The sequence below is a fragment of the Oppia nitens genome, unplaced genomic scaffold (assembly GCF_028296485.1).
Source record: "Oppia nitens isolate AA-2021 unplaced genomic scaffold, nextdenovo-longstitch-racon4-pilon3 scaffold6_pilon_pilon_pilon, whole genome shotgun sequence".
Classification (NCBI taxonomy): domain Eukaryota; kingdom Metazoa; phylum Arthropoda; class Arachnida; order Sarcoptiformes; family Oppiidae; genus Oppia; species Oppia nitens.
The window spans coordinates 3937626-3963237 of NW_026533250.1; the positions used below are offsets into that span (position 1 = coordinate 3937626).

General features: G+C 24.3%; 1 protein-coding gene across 2 annotated transcripts; it reads right to left on the bottom strand.

Annotated features, from left to right (window-relative positions):
• Nucleotides 1-107: 107 nt before the first annotated feature.
• LOC128962549 (calsyntenin-1-like) lies at nucleotides 108-23920 on the bottom strand. Of its 2 annotated transcripts, XM_054308927.1 has the most exons (10): nucleotides 23834-23918; nucleotides 23411-23761; nucleotides 6722-7063; nucleotides 5227-5418; nucleotides 3688-3954; nucleotides 2848-3460; nucleotides 2342-2763; nucleotides 1700-2089; nucleotides 1412-1608; nucleotides 108-606 (listed from the first exon to the last, which is right to left on the bottom strand). In XM_054308927.1, exons 2-10 carry the CDS (start codon nucleotides 23481-23483, stop codon nucleotides 433-435), a joined length of 2670 nt encoding a protein of 889 aa, XP_054164902.1. In that variant the 5' UTR covers nucleotides 23484-23761; nucleotides 23834-23918; the 3' UTR covers nucleotides 108-432. The 2 variants fall into 2 exon arrangements, with proteins under 2 accessions (XP_054164902.1, XP_054164903.1); XM_054308928.1 differs by having other exon boundaries at nucleotides 1412-1584; nucleotides 23411-23920.
• Between the last annotated feature and the right edge of the window lie 1692 nt (nucleotides 23921-25612).

Sequence of the window (25612 nt, forward strand, 5' to 3'; positions counted from 1 at the left end):
TAGCAGCGCAAATAAAATTGAGTGATTAATCATATTAAATTAATAATAATATAATTAAATGCAATTTTGTGTGGTGGTATAAATAAGTTGTTTTAAAAAAAAAATTGGCCAAAAATATATAAATATATATATACTGTGTGTATATATACAGTATAATACTAATACTGTAATGTATATAATATCATATAATACAATGACTAAGAAATTCAATCATTTTGTCGGTACAAACAAAGAAAAAAGTAATTGTTTTCCTCCTCCCAACCAAACAAATGGATTCAATATCTTAGTCTGGAAACGGGATCTGTTTTTTTTTTGATGTCTTGATTTTCGAGTGATAATTAAATAATAATAATAATAATAAAAAGCGTTTTGTGGTTGTGTTGAATGAAATGAATGATCAATTGTTTTGTTTTGAGTGATAGAAATGTTTGGTTAAAAGTTGAGCGTCGAGTCGTCCCACTCGAGCTCTCTCCTGGTCTTAGTCTTAGTTTCGTGTGTCTCCTCATCGGTACTGTCGCCGTCCTCGTGATAACTGCTGCCGTCATCAGAGCTGTCGCTATCGTCATCGTCATCCTGCATATGCTGTGCCTCCTGTTCCTCGATTTGCTAAAACAAAAAAAACATTTATTATTTTTTTTATATCAACAAAATAATAAATTGTTAGCTTTTTGTTTAATAAATGATGAAAAATAATTTAATGTTTTGTTGCAAATGAGTTTACTTTCCAATTAACATCTCATTAAACAGAAAATAACAAACTGTTCGCTCAATTATTACTCTATGTCTATGTCTCTGTCACTAACAAATTATATCAATATTTTTTCAGTTAATTTTCCTTTTAATTGGTAATCTTCTCCTATAAACTAACATTTTTATAGCTATTGCTAAATATATATAAATAAGAAATTTATTACATGTTGTCTAATTAACATTGTTATACATATATATATAAATTTACGAAATAAAAAAAATAGTTTTAATGCTATTAGAATACAAAGTCCACAAAATTATAAAGAAATCATAAGAATATTCTGTATACTATATAATAGACTATAAATATATATAGTATACAGAATATTCTTATGGTTTACTATATATTATATCTATAGGCAATGACATATCTGTCCAATAAAGTTAATGTAATGCTGTTAGATCTTAATGCTAATTTAATTATTAATAACTAAAAAGATTGTCAATCATTTATATAAATATACAAAAAATACTGTATATATTTATATATCGATTCAAACAATGAGTCTATTTTTAAAAAGTCTAATGTTTTAAATTTTAAAAAGCTGTCATTAATAGCAAAAGCGTTATTGCCTTTTATATTTAAAATTCATTTAAATTAATAGCATTTTTATGCAAAACTATAAAATAAAATATTAGAAAAAGTGTTAAAAAAACTTACATCCAATGGATTGACTGTAATGGTTAACGAGGAGTCATCCCAAGCCATCTCCTGGTCGTCATCTCTGGCATCACCTGAGCGTTGATGTGCGGCTCGGATACGTATGACTCCCAAGACTATCATAAATACTAGAAAGCCGACGCACACAACAATAATGATAGTGACGGCATGACCTACAACGATGGGTGATAAGCGGTCTATAGTTAATAGGAAATTATACACAAGTATTACAATCTAAATAAGCTGATCCACTGTAACAACGCATTTATATATATTATAATCACTTACTGGCTGTTGTCCGGCCAAAAGCGTCGGAAGCTTCGATAAGACCGCCGCCCTCTAGAAAACCGTTGGCGCTCTTAATGCTGGCGTCTTTGAACTCGACCTTATGGTCGTTGACCTGTGCGTGCGCTACGGGTTGTGTCTCAATCATGATGTGGTCGTTCGGATGCAGAACTGTCTTCTGCTGCGATGCCGACGGTATCGACGGCTGCTGTTTCTGTTGATCCACTTTGGGATGAATTACGGTAAGTGTCTGAATGTAGTCATTGCTGGAAAACCGGCCGTTCAGTTCAGAACAGGTCAATTTGAAGGCACGATTCAAATAATAGGCCGGTTTTCGGTTAAAGTAAACCAGTTGTCTTAGTATTAGTTGATAGTTATGAACGGAATCGGCGCCTATAGTATAGGAACATTACATAAAAGAAATATAGCTTACAATTAATAATATATAATAATATATGATATTTAAGATTAGTTTTGTAAGACTAAGACTGTGTGATGTGTTTTAAGCATTTTCTAATAAATCGTGTGTCAAATACACTATAAAAAGCAATTAATTTACTATATTTTAACGTAAGATAAATATTCCGCATAAAAATTATAATGAATTGGCGATTAAAGCGATAATGAGTGGGCTGTCTATCATACCATATATCACAATCCCATCCTTAGTCTCTTTATGATGTATTCCCAAATGTGACATAAAATTGTTGGGCAATCGGAAGTACTCGTGATCGGGATTCAGTGGTGGATACACCTGAACATTACAGGTGTCCAACTTGTGTTCGGACATTAGTTTGTCGATATTGGTGTTGCCGGCGGTCGAGTCATCGTCAGTTGAGTCCAGTTTTGCTTCTTCATCGTCATTATCGTCGTCATCTTCATCATTGTCTGCTTCCTGATTGATGAGTATGGAGACTGTCGAGAATGGCTCAATGCCTTGCATGAAGGCTTCATACTCTCGGGCCAGGTTTGGTGTGCCATTCAATATAATGCTGGGCTGATCGGTAGGCATAACCATTATATAGGTGTCTACTTGCGGTATTTTAAGTGATTTTCCATTAGAGCACCTGATGTTCAAACAAACAAACAAAGGATTAAAATGAATAATTGATTTGAAAGAGAAAAGCAATTACAAGGTATTAAAGTATTACATAATGTTTGTTGAAATCCTAAGACTTCGTCGACCAGCAGTTGGAAATTCTCGCGAATTAATGTATGAAACCTGAGATAACATGTCTTCAACATCGATGGCGTCTTTACCATCGATTATGACTGATGTCGAGTCCGTATTAGTCGAAACATCAGTTCCAGGCTCTAACGTATCAGTAGAGGGCAATTGAAGTCCTTCTTTGCAACGATGAAGACACGACAGAACGTCGGGATTTTCATTCTGTCCGCGCAATACCGATAGTCCGGCTAAATATCCGCGGAAATGGAAATTCATTTTTGAGTTCTTGCCCTCCCAACAGGCGCCCACCACCATAGTCGTGTTGACCCCTTTAACGGCATGTAGCGGCCAATCGTCGACAATCTCCGGATTGGTTGACGTGTTGCGAAACTTTTGTCCGTCCACATAGACTATAGCTTCGGGAAAGTTTAGACCAATGGAGTAGTGATGCCATTCATTATCGCACACTTCCGATAGTTTCCAACGATATTCGGCCGGTTTGAAGACTGTATGCTTTTCCTCATTAAATTCGCGCCGAAGAAGTAATATTAGACGACAATTGCGAACAAACACAGAGTAATGGTGTCTATTCTTCTCTGATTATCAGAAAAAAGAAAAGAAAAAATAAGAATAAGAATAGAGTTTAAGTCATTTATTTGTTGTCTTTGAAATATTAATAACATAAGAGAATAGGGAATTGAATTCAACACATGAATGGTTGTCTGTTTGTATGAAGAGGACAGTTGACTGCTGTTTGTGTGTCTGTGTGTATGTATTGTTCACACAATGCCACACAAACAGAGACACATTGATCGACACTTACTGTGATCATCAGCATTGCAAATGATGTGCTCTTTAATATGTTTGTTGTTCTGATCCAGAGGTGGCTCGTGTTTCATCCAGAAAGAGACTGTAAACTTATTGGTTAGATTGTGATTAAGTGTCGCCTCCGGTATGACCACAGCATTGGTGGCGCCGTCGAACTCGTAAATCTGATCCGATTCTCTGCCGTCATCAGTGGGCAGATCTCTTGTCCACTCAGCACCAGTCGATGGAGACGGCAATAAATCTACACTTTCGGCACTCGCACCTAAATGTCAGTAAAACGGAAATAGGAAGTCATATAAAAAAGATTGTCTTATATTTATTTTGTCTCTTATGTCTCACTGCAATGAGTTATGTATATTATTACGCCAACTCTTTAACCAAAGGCAATAAACTTTTTTTTTGCTATCATTTTTTATCGATAATATTGATATTAACGGCCATTACTTTTAGAAAAATGCATTTAACTATTCTCTGTCTTTTGCTATTGTTGTCTATTTGGTTATTATTATTAACAAAAAAAATCTCCAAAATGTATATAAGATTTTCTTATAGAATCTAAATATTATAATGTATTTCAAACTAAAGCGTTGCCAAACAAGAATATCAAGAATATTCTGGTTATATCGTAGTACACGTCATGTAATCGTATGAATAAATGTATTTAAAATGAATGGTTAGATAACTATTGTTTTGACGACTCATATGAGAGTCGTTTGAAATAACAAAAAAAACAAAGTTTTTATATACGATATGAGCCTTTCGTGTATTTCAACCATTAAGGAGTGGGACAATTGATTTAGTCGATGCTATCATCATTGCTATCATCAGTTTTATAGATAACATTTACATTAATTTTTTTTGAAGACTTTAGTTTGAGGTGGAGTTGAATACATAGGTAAATGTTTGTAATGTTTTGATGTAAACTGTGTTTTTAGAATTTATTTATATAACTATATTAAATACTGTATAAGCTTGATATATATATATATATATATATATTTGATCACTAAATATATATTTTCTAATATATTTTTGTTATGACATCAAGAAATAAATGTATGTAACAAATAACATACCATATAAGTCATAACACTATTTTTATATGATATAAGAAAAATTAAATATTTTTTCTGTTTTGCTATTTGTTTGATTGCATTGAATTAAGACCAATGATAGCCATTATTTGCAGTGATTTATAACACAGAGATTAATCAATATATCTCTGTTTAATGTATTGTAAGACTTTATATATCAAATGAAAGTAATTTTGCTCTCAAATATCAATCAAGAAATTACTAGCCATTTGTACAACAACTTCATTATATAATATATGTTATATAAAAAAGACTATGCATTACATTAGTCTATGCATTGGTTATAATATATTGATTTTTAAACATTATTATTCATAATATAATGTTAACCATTATAAAATCATATATAATATACTGTATGTACTAAATGGCTATAAATTATTTCATAATAAATGGTGACATAATTTTTTTAATTTTTCAAATCAATTTCCAAACATTACCGCATAATTTTCTCTGAGATTCCACTGAATAGGTGTCGCGATCGCATCCCTTTCCAATATGATGTGTGGCCAATGAGACCCTAACCGATACATTATCGGCACTGCACGGGACATCGCATAATTGAAGCTCAGCGTCGGGAAACAGCACCCGTGAACCCGAACCCGGACTGTACTCTATCCTCTCGGAAATACCTAATATCGGAAAATAATTATTTACACAATTAATAACTAAATAAAAAATATATTATATATATATAAATGTTATTTCGCAAATAGTAAAAGTCAAAACAGTGTAAAAAATTATAAAATGCACAAATTATTAATTATTTTGAGCTAAATAAATGTCTAGAATTAATTAATTCATGTCACACATACATACAGTTGTATAAAATTAAAAAGACAGCAATAATTATTATCATAAGTATTATTAGTTTTATAATAAACTTTTTTTCTGTGCTACTAATTTGACTACTAATTAATATCATAGATTAATTCAAAGACTCAAAAAAGTAAAAAGTAGATTAACTGTTAAGTATGAGGAGTTTTATTTGTTAATTGTGCGCCAATTAGTTACATTTGAAGCACTTATATGTATAAGTATAGGCTATAGTATAGTAAAATAGCAACAAAAAAATCAAGTACTGAGAGTATTGTATTGTAAGGCCAATGTATCTCTTTGTCTCAAATTTTATTCAGACAATAAATGAGTCGAAAAATATATGTAAAAACATTTGCAATCCTTTTATTACTTGAAAACATGTCTCAAAATTTTTATGCACAACATTTCAGTATTTTTTGTTGTTTGTGATGAAAACTAATTTGGTTACATATATGAACAAATAAATATAAACACACACACACACACACACACATCTATACATACATACATACATACATACATATACACACATCTATACATACACACACATCTATACATATATATACATATACACACATCTATACATACATACATATACACACATCTATACATACATACATATACACACATCTATACATACATACATATACACACATCTATACATACATACATATACACACATCTATACATACATACATATACACACATCTATACATACACACACATCTATACAATGTATATGTATAGTATACATACATACGCACACATCTATACATACATACATACATACATATACACACATCTATACATACTGTACATACATATACACACATCTATACATACGTACATATACACACATCTATACATACATACATATACACACATCTATACATACTGTACATACATATACACACATCTATACATACGTACATATACACACATCTATACATACATACATATACACACACATCTATACAATGTATATGTATAGTATACATACATACGCACACATCTATACATACATACATACACACACACACACACACACCTACGCCTTAAAGACATTTATTAAATAATATAAATAAATAATAAAATGTATAAAAAGAGATGTCATACCTTTCCATCCGAGTTGACAGACTTTATTGACTTTTATATTGACAAGAGTTGGTTTAGACCTCTTCATCCCGCAGTCATAGGCAACCACTTCGAGGATGTGATTGTGTGACTCTTTGTATGAAAGGGGACGAGTGTTCTTAATGTTGCCGTTGGCGTCAATAACAAAGGGCGCCTCCCGTTTGTCGCCACCAATGATTTCATATTTGCAAATACCCCCATATTTGGATGAATGATCATGGTCATACGCCTCCACCTGAACAATGGGGTTAACAATCCGGCCCTCATTGACGGTCACAGTATAGCTGTCCTGTCGAAACACAGGCGGATATTTGTTGATACCCTCTGTTTGTTAGAAAAATAATAAAAAATAATACATTTATTATAAAACAATGTAAAGAAAATCATCTTTTGATGAATGATATGCTATAAGACTGAGTTTGTTTCAATCAGTTTTGTAAAACAATCACTTTCTTCTCTCTATATTTTATTGAATAATTTATTGATTGTCTGTCTCTTACATAAATAAATTTTGTTAAATATTATTATTATTATTATTATAGTAATAAATGGTAAGATAGTCTTGTGATTCGGTATCCCTATTAAACCCAGGGATTCCTGTCTTATTCGTATACTAAGAGAGAACAGGGATTTATAATATTATAATACAATATTATATTATGACATTAAATCAATAACATTACCATTGACTGCATCAGCAATATATTCAACAATAACAACAACAAAAATATCAATATATTATTCAAAATTTAAAAATATTTTAGAATATATAATATAATAGAAATCATAAATTTCATAGTTATTTATTTCATCTAACTATTTGATATATTGTGTAAATATGATGTATATATTGTATATAAGTGACCGTATAATGGCTTCAAATGAAACATCAAATAGTGATAAACTTTAACAACTTATGCCATAAAAATGTAAATAATTTATTGTTTATCAAATCAAATAGTAATGTATTTTTATCCAAATATTAAATTGATATTATTAATGAATCTTTTATTAGTGTAAATACATCGTATTTTATGTTTAAGCTAATAAATAACAATTAGTAAATACAGTGTATGTGTGTGTGTGTGGGTATATCAAATTATTTGATTAACCAAATTGACTAAAGAATATATACCGTATATATATATATATATATATATTATTTTTGTTTTAAAGACATTAGCCTTTATATAAAAAATATATATATTGTTGTAAATTATTTATTTATTCACCTATTCATTAATGGATTCTTATAATTATGATTATAATAAATAATAAAATATCCACGAAATACTCTATAAAGTTAATCATTTAGAGATGATGTTAATAAATTATAATTTTTATTAAATTATTTTTGCCTTACATTTAAACAACTCATATACACAATATATATATATATATATATTATTAAAATTATAAATAATGACTACAAGAATAACATTAGAGATAAATCAAATTATATATTATATTTTTATAATATGCAATGTATTTATATAAAAAATAATACAAATAATACAATAAAAATAGGTTTCATAACTTTCCTGTGAGAATAATAGTTATGAAAATCATTATATATATATATAAATAAATATATATAATAGTATTGTACATTTTATACAGTATATACTGTATTATTATTGATATTATTATATTGTTGTTTAGTATAACTTAGCACATAATAGTTAAAATATAATGAGACTATTGAAGCCTCTATTTCTTTCTCTACATTTTTTGTATTTATTTTTTTTGTAAATAAGATTTCTTTATTTCTATTATATATATATATATATATTATAGTTAATATCGGATTTAGGTATTAAACTAGAAGATTAGCCGGGAATATAAGATTATAGATATATAATAATTGTATAATAATAGTGATTTATTGATTTAAATAATAATTACTAATTTATTAAACACATATAACTAGTAGTACAGTACTGTATATTAATATACTTTTTAAGTAATAACTCACCAAATAATGTGTTAAAATAATGATGAATAATTTATAAATTTTATGGCATTTTTATACACATAACAAAAATACAAGGTTTAATGCTTACACACTCTATAGATTTATAATATAGAAATTTTAAAATTTATTAATTATTTAAATAAATAAATACATAGATATGCTATTATATCATACAATTTGTTAAAATGCAAATAATGTTTTTTCAAAAATTCTTTAAACATAATAATCTTTTTTGAAAACATGTAAATCTAATGCAAATACAACAGTTAAATGTAAACAAAGTTTTATTCATAACAATACTATATATAAAAAAAGATTTAAAAATTTTCTTGATTACGTATGACCTTTATTGATCCAAACTAATTTTGTGTTATTATTATTTTTATTATTAATTTTATTACATCTACGATTACTATTATTATATTATTATTTTGACTTTTATTTTTTTTTATTAAAAAAAGATATAAATTAAGTTGAAATCTCTTTTTTCACTATTGATTATATATAACGAATAAATAACTCAAATAATGATTTCCATTGCAATTGATTGCCAGTCAGTCAGTCAGTTAGTACACAATGAGTGCACAAATTATAGTTATATACTGTATTATAATACTCTGAATGTATAAATCTTTTGGGGCAACAAATGATGCGATAAAATGATAGGATTGTATTAACTCTTTATTTAACTAATCATTATATTTTAGCCCTCAAAATAGGATCTGCTATATAATGTTCAAAAATAATTATTATTTATTATTGAATGAATAAATTTGTTATCATATTATGGAAAATATTTTAAAATAATCTCTAATTTTATGACTAATAGCAAATTAATTTTTAAAAGTATAAATATAAATATTTAAATTTTTCATAATAAATGGATAAAAATAACTTAAAATAACTTTTTAATATTAAAATAAACTAACAAATAATAAATTAAATAAGTAATTTAAAAATTTTAAATAAAAATTGTTTGCTTTAATGCCGTAATGCAAATACTATTTGCATTTAATTATAATTTATAATAATATCCAAATTATTGATTTAAAATTCTCAGTAATAATAATAATAATATATAAAAATATAATTCAAATAATAACACAATACTTTACATGAATAACAAATTTAATGGTCAGAAATTTTTTGTTAACAACAAAATTTATACTAACTATATATTATTTGATACTCAAAAATTTATTGGTCAATAATTTTTTTTAAAAATCAGACAACAAATTAGATACAATGAGACTGTCTTTTATATTTTACTTTTTTTGTTGCTGTTGTAGTTTTTTTCAAATAATATATGACTTAAGACTTTATGTAACTCATAATTTATCCATAAGTATAGAAAGTCTTATTTTTTTGTTGGATTTGTTTAGTTGGAGAGGAATTTCAAAATCCCAGTGCCTTAAGCTAGAGATGGTTTTAATATGAAGTAAGAGTCAGTTGTGTCATAAATCGCAAACAATTTTTGCACTTTTATTATACAAAATTTACATTAAGTAGACTATCGTATAAAAGTACTAAACTTTCACTATTTAGATGTTGGCCTAAGTTATCACAAAATGTCTGCTCTGGAGATTCATATGAATCATATATAAATATAATCGTATTTTACATAATCAATCAAAGTTGAAAAACAATTTTAATATAAAATATTAAATTTTTATTAAAAATAACCGTTTGATAATTGCTCTTCAAATTTATTATTGTTTTCTATATTCAAGTATACTCTTAATAAACAATTAAATTTTGTTTAAATTTCAAAGTTCTTTATAAATAATAAATTAGATATTTTCTCTTTAACTGTAAACTCGTTATCTTTCAAAACAAAATACAGTATAAAATTAATTACAATATTGAAGATATTTACAAACAAACAAAAAATATTTCCACGATATTAATTTTTTTTTAAAAATATTAGTTTTCTAAATAATTTTATAATTACCAAATATGGTATAATTGGAAATTACAATAACACATATTTTAACACTTTTAATCTTCAAATCATGAATTAAAATAAAACAAATTTGATTTATTTTTTAAATATTAAGTTCAAAGTAAAGGCGTTGACCTAACGACCCGTCTCAAGTAAAATGATTTATTAGTAACAGATATAATACTTGTTTGTTTGAATATTATATATATACATATATATATATAACTTACATATATATAAGTTTTTATATTCAAAAAACAAATCAAATTTGATTGGAAAATATATATATGAATTGAGGAAAAAAAATTCGTTGAGTAATTGGTTTTCCGCATGAAATAAACTACAGAATGAGATATTCAATGTTTTTTTGCAGACAACTTAGGGATGAATAATAAGATATTTGCACAAAAATATATAGACTATAGTCCCTTATAGAGCACTGGTAGTTTGTAATGATATAATACAGTGTAATGTATATAAATGTATTTTTGGACTAAAATTTATTTCAATTCTCTCTCTCTCTCTCTCTCTCTCTCTCAGCTTTTCTACGACAAGTGTGTAAATGATTTTAAAATAGACTGAAAACATTGTGAAAGTAATAGATATATGAACTTTAGATATATATGCATAAAGTATAACAATATATTAAAAGTCATTTACTTTAAATGACAGCTGCAAGACCTAAGACATGATATTTTTGATGGTATAGTCAAATAGTCGGCGAACCGTTAGCCAAAAAAAGTTGGTGCTCTTAACACCACACCGTTTACAGTACTGACAGTTTTAAACAGCAAATATTTAAAGCCAATGATGCAAAACATGACAGACTATTGTTGGCGTTTGGACAGACAGTTGGGTCCGACAGTACAAAAACCATAAGTTTTATCAACACCTGACCAGTAATTTCATGAATAATAACATTATAATAACAATACAAATAGCATTTGCAGACACTTTTGTATAAAAGAAAAATTTGTTTTATTGCACTTCAATAAAAAAAAGTGTATGTGTTTTGTGTGAATTTAAGTGTTGCCATCAAATATGATTTTAAAATAAAATTTTATGCACAAACAAAAATTATATGAATTTCATATATATTGTGTTATACTGTATATTATATTATAATAAATATTATTTCTAATATTATATCAGTATGTATTTTAATGAAGTGTAACTCATTTAACACGAGTATGCACTTTATCAATGACACCAATGACTTAAAGCACCGGTTATTTTATATACTATTATAAATAATACTGTAATACTGTATATAATATAATGTAAAACTCATCTCTCCTTTTTTTATATAATGCTATCATCTTTTTTTGACAAAATAAATGCAATTTTTGAGCTTTTCTATGTATACTTTACGCAAACGAGCTTTTACTACGTATAGATATTGTGTATAATAAACATATATTTTTTATATTTAAAATATATATATAAATGTTGGTTATAAAAGATATTGCATTTTACTTTTAAAGAATATTACATTATTTATAATCAGTCTTAGAGTTAAATTATATTTTATTTTTTATACAATTTAACATATAAAAACACACATATATATATACTTACAATATGTATGAAAATATATTGTATATTGATATTCAGTGTAAATAGTATATACTATACATAAATAAGTAAATGTAACTATAGTTTTATGCAAATGCTTTTATTTCATAAATATTTTCATAATTTTATGATCACTAAAGGCCTTTAAGCAATTGGGGTTTCAACAAAAAGCAATTAAAATTATATTTTTTATAAATATATAAAAATATTGTAGAAAATTGTGCAGAGTTTGTAGTTTTTTAAAAAATCGATACAATTATATTTTTAAAGTTTATTTGTAATAATATTTTTATAGCTATATTTTGCAAACTTAAAGAATTGTCAAAATTTAATAATATTATACATTATTATATTAATAAAATAAAAAACATTACATTATAGCTATTCAAGCATTTCATGTTAAATATTTTTTCCCAAAAAAAATCCAATTTATTATTAAATAATGTCGTGATTTTATTAAATTTTTGAAGCTTACTAAAAGCCCTAAAGTGATCTAATTATAAATTTAAAATTAAATATATATATATATATATACTTAGTATAATAAATATATAGTTTTTAATAACATAAATTATAATTATTATAAAAATTAAATTTGACCAAATTAAATTAGACATTTATCAAATATTAAAATAACAATAATAATAAATATATAGAGTATGTTAGTTTCGTAAAATATTATAAATAATATGTATACAAATACATATATATATATATTTGTTTATTTCTAAATCAAATATTTAGACAATGTATATAATAATAATTTTTGTAATAATATATATATAAATTATATATTTGTTTATCAGTCAATTTAATTTAATTTTGAGTGCTTTTTTATTATTATTAAAAAAAATTAGTGAAAGCAAACATCTGTTGTGAAGTTAGAATAGTTTATTATCAGTGAAATGAAAATATTTCCCAATTGTATCAATAATGTTGTTTAGCAATGAATTGGACGGTTGACTGTCAATAATCATTAGACCCAATAATGACTATCATTTAACAGATTATGTTTGGGATTCGCATTATGTATATAATAACTGAACACTTTTTATGTCTGTCAATATAATGCTAACGTGATATTCAATACATATATGAAAGTAAAAATATTTGACAATTTCTCAGGCGTTGATAATTTTTAAAAAAAAATTTATAATAGAAAATCTATTTTACTTATATTTTTCAGAGAAAAAAAATTAAAAAAGATTGAAATTTTCAATTCAGACACTCAGTCATCATATATATCATATAATGATTTTTAAAAAATATTTTTACATTTCATATACTTTAGTAAAAAAAATTTATCTTAATATTTTATGAAAACATATATATCATATTCACATGTCTTACCTTACATTTTATAGTAAAATATATTCTCAAAAATCGTTTTTATAACATTTCGTAATCAAAAATCATTAAAGCATTTGTCGACTTTTATTTGCCTTCAAATCATTGAATGTATGATATTTGAAAAAATACACTTTTACTCTATATTATGTAAAAACTTTTATTAAAAAAGTGCTAACATTTTCAACAAAAATCTATTAATAGACTTTGAGTAAAAAAAGAGARAAAAAAAATCTTGAAATATCTTTTTATTTATATTATATATTGAATAGTCTTTAGGTTAAGCTCGGGATCCGGCGGTTATGACTGACTTATTTGACATATAATTATGAGACATGAGTTTGATATTATAGTTGGCCTTAATTTAGTAGTGTATAAACACAAATAGTATAGTTTGATTACATTAGTCAATTGACAAATATAAATAACTGTAACTAACTGTATATTACATTCTCAACAATTTACATATACTGAATATTATGCAATTTCTGTATTAAACATTACTTTATACCTTAAGTATTAAACACATTACTATTAAATATTGACATACATTAAAGTATTATCATAGTGTGTGTGTGTGTGTGTGTGAGAGAGAGAGAGAGAGAAATTATAAAAACGAAACTAAAACTGTTTTATCTGATAAATTCAAATATAAAATAAATAAGTATACGGCTTAATATTATTGTTAGAAATAAATAAAAAGTAGTGTCATTTTAGCAAAAATTTTAAATCCCAAACAATTTATGACAAATAAAAACTAAGCATTTCGTTTAACAATACATAACATAAAAATAAGATTTGGTAATAATAATAATAATAATAGAAAGAAAAACAATATTTTTAACCCTAATTATTAGCTCAGACACCAATTATTGCCACATTTTTAAGTTTAAGTTTTGAACTTTTTGACTTTAAAATTGTGCGTAAAATACACATTTGAGACAAAATTAATGACTAAAAATGACTCGTTTATTTGGGCACTAAATTTTCATATCAATTATAAATGTTATGCTAAGTGATAGTAACATATAAAATGTTAATATTAATGTCTGAAATGTACATTAACTAACATATTAGTCTAATCTAATGGGTGCATGTTAATAATTAGCAATGATATTTACTTTATAATTATTATATAATATTTTAATTTTAATTTTTATGCACGTATTTTATTATCGTAAAATATGATATCTCTAAAAGTAAAAAATAGGAAAAATAAAATATAATTTAAACTTAATTTTATTATATAATATATTACTAAATAATAAATTTCAATAAGTAATTTAAATACTGTATAGACATAAGACAATATTAATTTTATCAATGACTGCTTATTATAATACAGTAGTACTGTATACAGTATTTCAATGTAAAAGTAACTTAATATTATCGTGTAATTTAATATAATTGTTTAGATTAATAGTTATTTTTAATATATATATATATATATATATTGTTGCTAAGGCTTTATTTTAATTTAAATAATATAATTCAAACTTATAAATAATGCCGTAAATGATTGAAAAACGTTTTTATTTTATATAAAAATTTTTATAAATATATTAATACTTTATATATTTTTTTGTTGTAAAATTCATGCAAATTATTGATTAGTTTTTTTTAATACAACAAAAGCTGTATATATTTTTTCAATAGTAAACTTAGATTTCCTGTCGTTTGGCTTTTATATCGGTATATAATGTTATTTACAGTTAATTCTCAATTTTTATGAGACATTTATTCGTAGCCAAACTAATAGAGATAATAGTAATTCAAAATAAAAAAATAAAGTCACAGTTTTTTTAATTAGACTTTTAAATTAACTTTTTTAAGCAATAAAAAACAGATTTAACAAATTTCTATGAAAATATATGTTAGAATATTCTTTACTATTGTATATACATTTTATGGTAACAAAAAATAGTTATATATATAATTTAGTTTTAACATGATACTATTTATGTTATTTGTTCATGTGAAAATAACCTTTTTTGTAGTTAATAGTTATTGTATTACAGCAAAAATAATAATAATAATAATAATAATAATAATAATAATAATAATAATAATAATAATAATAATAATAATAATAATAATAATAATAATAATATTTTAATAACTGAGTTGGTTTTTCAGAAAAAAATACAGTCATTGTATCATTAATTATAAAAGAAAAAGAGAGACAAAATAAAGTAAATCAATAAAAACAATGCAATGAAAGCACAAATATATTGATCACAAATATGTTTTCAGTTTTTCATGTATTGAACACACAATACTCATACAATGCTTACAAGTATAACAGTAAATATTGTATAAACCGTATATATATTATAGTGTATTTTGAAATATATATATATATTTACGGTATGATAGCATCTGAGAGGGTATTTGTTTGATAACATTATATATTGATGTAAAAAATAAATAATAAAATACAAACCAACCAAAAGAAAATACTAAAACTCTTTAAAAGGACTAAACAAATGAAGAAAACAATATATCATTTAACTCGTGTCAGGAGTTTTGTCCATCAATAGAGAAGACGACAATATTTTTCAATTTTTTTTTTAATACTCAAAATGTTGATATCAATGAATACTACTACTGTACTATTGAATAGCAAAAATAATGACAACAGTTATACAATAACAGTAATAATAATAATAATAATAATAGTTAACATAAATGTAAAAATCTAGTTAATAAATCAATTATAGATCAATATAAACTCAAGATATATTTTTTATTCATAAAATATCTCATAAACTATGCAATATATCTATATATATTCAAAAGCATATAATTAATACCATACATAAAAAATATATGATAAATATTATATAGTACTGTACACTACATACTGAGATATTCAAATGAGAGATACAAACAGCATATTGAAGTGACACAAAATTAATTTAATGTTATAGCAAATTGAATGACTTGTAGATATACGGTAAATATATTTAGAAAGAGAGAAAATAAAGATTTTACTCAATCTATTGATTAATTGATAAGTTAGTTAGTTTGAAGTTTAGAAAGTAATTAAATTAAACACAAAACTAGCCGACAATTTTCGTTGAAATTAGCATTTAAATTAATTTTCAAGAATCCTCCAACCATTGATTTTATTGAGTATTAGTTAAATTTGTTGTTAAATTAGTAGTAAATTTATAATATAGTCTGTCATATGATTTAAAAAAAATATAATTTATTAATTATTAAATTTTTGGTTGTCGTTATTGTTGTCATTTTAAAAAACATAAAAATTTAAAAACAATTTCCAAGTCATTGTACGGATATATTTATATAAATATATTTATGCATTTCATTGTGTGGTTTCAATCAAAAGTATGCGATAAGAGAAGTTGACACCACAAGTGATGGTTGGATAAGATAATGTCAATTGTGTAATGAAAACCAATTGTAAGTCCAAATACATTGTAAAAACATACTAAACAACAGATGGTTTGTTTAATATTTATGTAACCAATTATTATAATTTTTTTCAATCACTTGATATTATAGTATTATTTTTTTCTTTTGCTATTCATATATCAATTCATACAGTATTACTGGTATATATATATACAATAATATATTTCAGTTACAAAAATTTTTAAATATCATATACTTGAGATTTTTTGCATCAAAATTTTTCTTTCTTAATATTTTCTTATTATATATATATATATATATATATATATATATATATATATATATATATATATATCATATTCTTTAGACTTAAATTTTTCTTATAAAAAAAATATTTTCTAAAATCATTTTTTAAACATTTTTTCATTCAAAATCATTATAACATTTGTCGACTTTTATTATTTGACTTCAAATCATTGAAAGCATGATATTTCCAAAAAAAAAATATATTTATATTATGTAAAAAACTTTTTTTTATTAAAAAGTGCTAACATTTTTCAACGCATTAATAGATCGGAGAAAAAACTTAAAAATATCTTTTATATAAATAGCTTTGGGATCCGGCAGTTATGACTGACTTATTTGACATATAATTATGAGACACGAGTTTGAGATTATATTATAGTTTGCCTTAATGTATATAATATATACTGTACTGTAAATATAAAACTGATTATGGTACATTAAATTAATTGACAAATCTTTATATAATATACACAAATACTATCCCTTATATAACATTATTGAATATTGAGTTGAATTATTAATATAATATTGAGAGAATTGGTCAAAATATTTAACAAAAATAAACCACAATTGTGTGTAATTGTAAATATATTTATATAATAACATTTTATAAATAAAAATACTAGACTTTTTAAAAAAAATAATTACAGCAATTCTTAAAGCTTTTGTCATTTTTTTGTAAAAAAAATTAAGTTGAAAAAATGTCAGATAAAAATTTAGACATTTTGTTAGATACACACACACACACACACACACACACACACACACACACACACACACACACACAAATACTATATATATTATAAGTTAAATATAAAATTTACAGTATATACAGAAAATATAAGAAATATATATTTATCATTATATTAAGTGTCAACAATACAACAAAAGTTTGTTTGAAAAATCAGTTCAAAACTTAATATTCAATTCTTTTCTATACTGAAAACTGATTGAATTTTAAATTTATTAAACAAAAGCCAATTTAATACTAATCTTTATATATATATTGAGTGCAATATTTTTTGAATATATTTGAATATGTAATGTAGTTCAATGTTTATAACAATTTATGTATAAAATATTTTTACAAAGAATAGTGGTTTTATGGTTTAAAAATTTGTTAAAAATATTAAATTTCGTTAGCTTAAATTTATATAATAAAAATCTAAAACAATAATAATAATAATTCTAACATAAATTATAGAAACATTTGTATTTTACCGGCATATACCAGAATATATGTTTTTGTTATATTATATGTTTGTAATATTATAATGAATATATATATATATATCATTTGATTTGTTCAGTCACTAAATTTGTATACTTAATGTGTGTGTATTCACCAGAATATTCTGTATTAATAAAAGAATTGAGACAAAGGGCTCAAATAATGTATAATTCACAGTATGCGGCAAATTATTGAAACTTATTTAGTCTCTAAGTGTTTGCTTAAACAACACTAATAATAACAGTATTCAATAAATAATTGCATTTCTCTCTCTCTCTCTCTCTCTCTCTCATATTATCTCTATCTCTATCCTTACACTTATATAATAGATGGTCAATAATGAACATTATATGACATAACCTTAAATTATTTATTTTAAATAAACTAGACATTTTTTTATAATTAAAATTAAAGGATATAGTATATTACAAAATATTTTTTTAATCATTTAGTAACACATTTTAAAATAATATTGTGATAAAAGATTATTTATTAAAACATCACTAAATTTTAATTTATATATAATATTTTTAATTTTTTAAACTTATTTTATACAAACATACAGAATATTCTTTATATACACAATTTATGTAAAGGCATCGCTTAACATTTATCTCATCTTATTTACTAATAATCGTCTTTAAGTCAGTCAATTTATTTGATTTGCTACCATTTTATATCATTAACAGTAGCTTCACAGGAATAACTTAAAGTTGATACATTCAGTGTACAATATATATACTGTATATATACATTATGGGAGTACTTTTACTTTTATACAAAAACTGCGTGAATTGCTTAACACTGGACTTAGTTTTTAATAATTATCGTAAAAGTCAGTATTATGTAATTTATATAATATATAAATTATTATTATAATAATAAAATAGTATACAGGTACATTAATAATCAAAAAATTTGCATTTGTCAGCTTAACATATATTGTAGTCGTATAAAATGGGAGCCACGGCTACCACTATTACAACAACAACAATATATATATATATATATTATATAATATATATACGATTGTAAACATTAGTGATCTCCTGGAGATTGCTGGTGTCGGCTAATAGTATGTGTTATACAACAAGCTTTATGTATGTGTCGTAACTGTACTGTACTTTTAGTATAGCAATTGTGAAGTGAATGAGAAAAGTGAGAGAGAAGACAACAATTTATAATAAATTAGAAAATTTATTGTTGACTTAACGACACCAGCGATTATATGACCAAAATTTTTTGTCGGCTAAAATGTCATTTGCAAACATTACGTGTTGACGCGATTTATTAGATAATATGCTTTCATGAGCAACACTACTACAACTACTACTGTACAATATAATGACATTTTTCTCAATGTTTACTATATGTATAAAATATATATATTATATAATACGGTATATATATATACGGTATTATATGCTATTATTATTACAGTATTATTATTATTATTATAACTATAGAGAATAAGACAGTATCAGTGAAGCACTGGTTGCAAAAAATATTATATATGCCGTGAATATGATTTAATAATCCGTACGATAAACACACAAATGATATCAACAACAAAAAATTTTTATATATATATATATATATATATATATTCTTTCTTTAGTTTTGCTTCTATTCTATTACACGGTTTCATACAAAAGAGCCGTAAAATTAATATTAAAGAAAAAATAGTTTGCGTTTCGTCTATCCATAGATCCATAGGTCTGTTAATTCAATTGTACGGCTATTTTTCATGGCTATGGTATGCATAAGCAAAATGGGAACTTCATTTCACATGACATGTCTTTCTCTCGACTCATCTCATGAATACAAAACTAAGTTTTGACACAAAAGGAGAATAAATGTAAGACAAGAAAAATAGAGAGAGAGAGAGAGAGAGAGAGAGAGAGAGAGAGAGAGAGAGAGAGAGAGATTGCCGAAACAAAATAAATGATTTATACAAATATTGGATATTAATATTAAATATATAATAAATTTAGTTTTTGTTGTTTCTGCCTGTGCTCTGTATGTGGAAAAATACAAAATATTTTAGACTCTGATATTTGATATATAAACGCTAAGCTATTGTATTATTATTATTATTATTATTATTATATGATCTGATAATAGTGTGAATCCAATTGTTAGACACGAATTGATATAACTAGAAGTCATGTCTGATTTTAGTGCCCAGTGCTCGACCTATTGAGGACATCACAAATTTATAAGCTCCGCGAGAGTCTAGTCGAGTACTTATTACTTAATATATTTTTTGGTCAGTTATTTGATTTGCGATTTTTCCTGTTTGTCTATTGTATTAGTAGTAGTAGTGAACAGTTAGATTGAATGGCAATCTTACAGAAGTAAAGATATAAAAAAAATTTGTAATATTTTTTCTTAAGAAATCTCATAAAATTTATGATTATATCAATTCCGCAACTTATTATGTTTAGTGCCTTTAAATATAAACTGATACATACAGTACAGCATTATATTGAATATCATTATATAAATTTATATATAAATATATAAAACTTATAAATTATTTATTATTTAATACAAATATCATTACTGAACATAATTTGTAACCTCCTTTTGCATTCAATTATATAGAATTTCCTCTTATTTTTTTGGATTTATTAATACTATATATATTCAGTAAATAAATTAAGAGTCAAGAAAGTTATAAAATTAAAAACAAGACAAAAAAATATACCGCATATTATTAATAACTATTAATATAAAATTTAAATTTAAAAACATAAATAAATATGGGTAGTCTTTACATTAAATGTGATGTGAGATTATGTGAGGCATAAATAAATGATTAGTTTCATGTATTATAATATATTTTGTTTGAAAAGCTATTCGCCCACAGATTATTATATAAACATAAAAATAGAGAGAGAGAGAGAGAGAGAGAGAGACCCCAAAAACAGGTATATTTAAAGTAAAAAATATTGTATTTTAAAAAAATATATAATGAATTCTTATGACATATTATGGGCTGAAAAGAAAATGTTTTTTTAATAATTAAATTTTGTTTTTGTTTGATAATTATCTAATGGTGTGGTTTGTCATTTTTACACACACACACACACACACACACACACACATGAAAATCTATATATATATATATATAAATATATATACAATACATGTACACAAAATGAAAAGCTATATATAATCTGAAAATGTGATTGAAATAATTATCAATCATGAAAATCAAATAAATCTAATATTTTTTATGTACTTTGCTATATTGCTATGTAATGTCGAGAAAAATATGAAATAAAAATAGGTAATCATTGATAAAAAAAATAAGTATTGAATAGTTTTTTTTGTTATAAGAGGTTTGTAGTGTTTTTCTCTTTTGTAGCAAACAATAGAGATAATAGTTAAACGTTAAAATTGAGATTTTCTTTGCAAATAATTGATTAGTCAATGCTTTTATCATAACATTTTCAAATATAGATAGTATTGGGCACTGTATTAGTATTGAAAGCAAACAAATTTCGGTTCATTTGGTGAAACACAAAGTTTTGGAGTTTTTTTTTACTGAAGACCTGTTCAAGTATTGGCTGACATTAGGAGAGCATCTGTTCTGCTGTTGTGTCGCTTCCAGGTGTTCACCGTTTCCTTCATTTTTCACTGAAGACTTAGATCTGTGTATATGTGCCGTCTGAATATGCCTTCGGGCCATAAGTGGTATATTTGAGACAAAATTACGGCTAAAACTGTAATTATTATTGTGTGTGAAGTGCACATCTATAACATCTATATATATAAATGATTGTAATAGAGAATTGATGTTAAGCTGTTAGACATACAATTTACTGGTATATATAATAGATATTTTAGACATTGTATTACTGTATTAGCAGTCTATCGATTATATTGGCAATGTGTCGATGGACTGGTAGTCTAGAATTGGTTGTGTGTTTCTATCTTAAAGAGTTTTTCCTTTTTTTTAAAAAAATGGCCTCACATTTAAAGGCTATGTCCAACACATCAGTGCCCAAATAGCAGGTGCGACCATTGGGCTCAACATTGTGTATGTGTTTGGTGTTATAAAACTATCTTTCCTTTCTCCCACACAAAGCCCATAGAGTTTCAAAAATATAGTGTAATATATTGTACCATAAAAGTTGAAGTCCTCAATAGACTCTCGAAAAAATACAATGAAATGCAGACATCAATAGTTGTGTTCAATAATAATAATAATAATTGTATAAAAACGAGTGTTTGATTGCAATTTAAGTGCAAAATTCTGTGCAATCGATCACAACATTGCTGTGAGAATCCAATTAAAACAAGAATTTCGTTGACAATCAACACAACTATTATTATTATTATTAACAAATTTTTTTTATATAATTATTTTTTTATATATTCTTGAATAACACACACATTTTGGATTGAAACATATTAATATTAAAGCCAAAATAATTTTGTATATTTGTTATTAACTTAATTAAATTTACACTTTTGTAGTCATAATCAAAAAATTATGCGTTAAGAAAATTATATACATTTATAGTCAAACACAACATTTATAAATCATATATAAATATATACACACAAATTTTCATATCTATAATATACAGTACTGTATATATACTTATTAAATATATTAAATGCTAAGCAATATGTTATCCAAACATTATTTTTTTAAATAGTAGATTAAATACTACAATAGTTATATGATATATACAAGCTATTCACATGTTATACAATTTATATGTATATAGTTAAATAAATTAAATTGTAATTTATAGTTATTACTATTAATATAATGATTATATATATTGATATTTTTACGAATATATTGCAGTATTTTTGTGTGATATTTTGGTTATTTAATAATAAAAATCCTAAACAATAATAATATACTTTATTTTTAAAAAATAATAAAAATCTTACCTTTTTTGATGGCTTGTGAAGTAGTGGTGATAACAAATATAAGCAGTGATAACGTGTTGATAATATAAGCCATTATAACATTTGATGAGACGATTTGTTTACAATTTGATTATTACTTTATATATGGTTTATATATATTTTATATATAATATATATATATTTGATGTCTCGCTCTCTGGGCTATCAATTGATAAGTCAAACGGTATGAGCACTGGTATGTATGTACTGTACTATTATTATACTGTTTTATATGTATGTCCTGTTAGTTAGTTAGTGTATAGAGTAAAGCCAGCAATCATTTGCAACTACTGTCTTAACCACAGCGTTAGCGCCAATGACGCCAAACAGCAACTAAAAGATGAGAAAATGTCAGATATATTGTTGTAGTTATCGATTGGATGGATGGGCACAAACCATACCAACCATACCAATACCAACCAAACACTACTACTACTACAAGTAACTAACTATACAGTACTAGACATAACTGTTCTGCGCTCTGGCAGCAGATCTGTCGCACCAAAAGACTAAAACTTATAGGTTGTGCCACTCCTTCTCATATAAACACAACAGGCGTTACCTATTTGTCGATATATTTATTAAATTAAAGGTTTTCCCATCACTTTTCACTTATATATATATATATACCGTATATAATATATATATATAGTATATAATATATATATATAGTATATAATATATATATATATAGTATATTCACTATAAATTRTGTGTGTATTTATGTACCGACAAACTTGTATAAAACACTATTATAATGTTAAATAATTTTTTTCTCGATGCTCTAGAGCACAGGTATGTGCGTGTATTGTATTGTATTTTATTGTACTGTATATGTATGTATGTAAAGGTCAATATATTAGAGTAAATCATCGATAATATTATGTAGTAGTAGTAGTGCTTAATCATAATAAATGTATTGTTATATTTGCTTATTTACTGTTCATTGTATTATTATTACACAATAATAATAATAATTTTAGTTTTAAATAATATTTATGTTAATATTATTTTTTAATAATAATATTCTGAGACTAAATGTGAAACATTTAATCATTATAAGCAATAAAATACACTTTTTAATGCCTTATTTCTATTGAATTTTGTTAGTAATAAACAAGTTAAATGATAATATAAAAAATATTTTAGATTTAAATCAAACAACACATACATATATATATATACTGTACCTTTAATAAATATACTATACAAGCAATAACAATAATAATAAACATTAAAATGATGTTTTCTCATTATAAATATTTTTAGAAAAACAAAAACAATAATAAAACATTAAATTTAACATTAAATACATGAAAAACACATACAGAATATTCCTTAATGAAGGTTATAAAAATTGACAGTACAGTCACTACAATGCATTAAAATATATATATATAAAATATAATTTATTATAATATACATTATTATATTTGATAACGTTTATACATAAAATTATAAAAAAAATAATTGATAAAATAGTAAATTTCACCACAGAAACTAATGAAATATAAGATTATAGAGAGATAATAATTTTGTAGATTATAATATAAATATATAAATTTATATAATCATAAATATCGCATTTAGAGTCATAATTTAATTGTAATATTTGGTATCATTTAAAGCTTAAATATCATTAAGAATATATTTATCGGATTATCATATTTTTTACGATGTTTATACTAATACTAATAATAATAATAATATTAATATAAAATTGTATATAAGTATAATGTGTGTCCCTATACGATAAAAAATATGGTAAAACTCTGATAAAAATGTCATTCAATAATAATTTAAAAAATTATTCTATCTATTAAAATATTTAAATATAAAATTTAAAAAATGTAATAAATAATTATTAACGCTCTGAAGTCATTCAAATTTAGCTATTTTTACCTTAAGTGACCAGATTGTTATGGCGCGTGTTATTAAATTAATTTTAGACCAATCAGAATTTAATCTATTATTAAGTTTTCAACGGTTTTAGAATAATTACAAAAATTTTAAAATATACTAGCCAAACCTATTAAATGTATGATAATCATATAAAAAGAAGTTGAGGATTAGGTCATATTATCATATAATGGTAATAATAATTGAAGAAGTTGAGGAATAGGTCATATTATCATATAATGGTAATAATAACTGAAGAAGTTGAGGAATAGGTCATATTATCAT

Excerpts from the sequence above, each read along its gene's own strand:
- LOC128962549 (XM_054308927.1), bottom strand. The coding sequence starts at position 23,483 with ATGGCTTATATTATCAACACGTTATCACTGCTTATATTTGTTATCACC. Across the intron at positions 7,064-23,410 it reads TTCACAAGCCATCAAAAAAG|AGGGTATCAACAAATATCCG; the intron begins GTAAGATTTTTA and ends TCTAACAAACAG. Across the intron at positions 607-1,411 it reads TTACAGTCAATCCATTGGAT|CAAATCGAGGAACAGGAGGC; the intron begins GTAAGTTTTTTT and ends TTTTTGTTTTAG.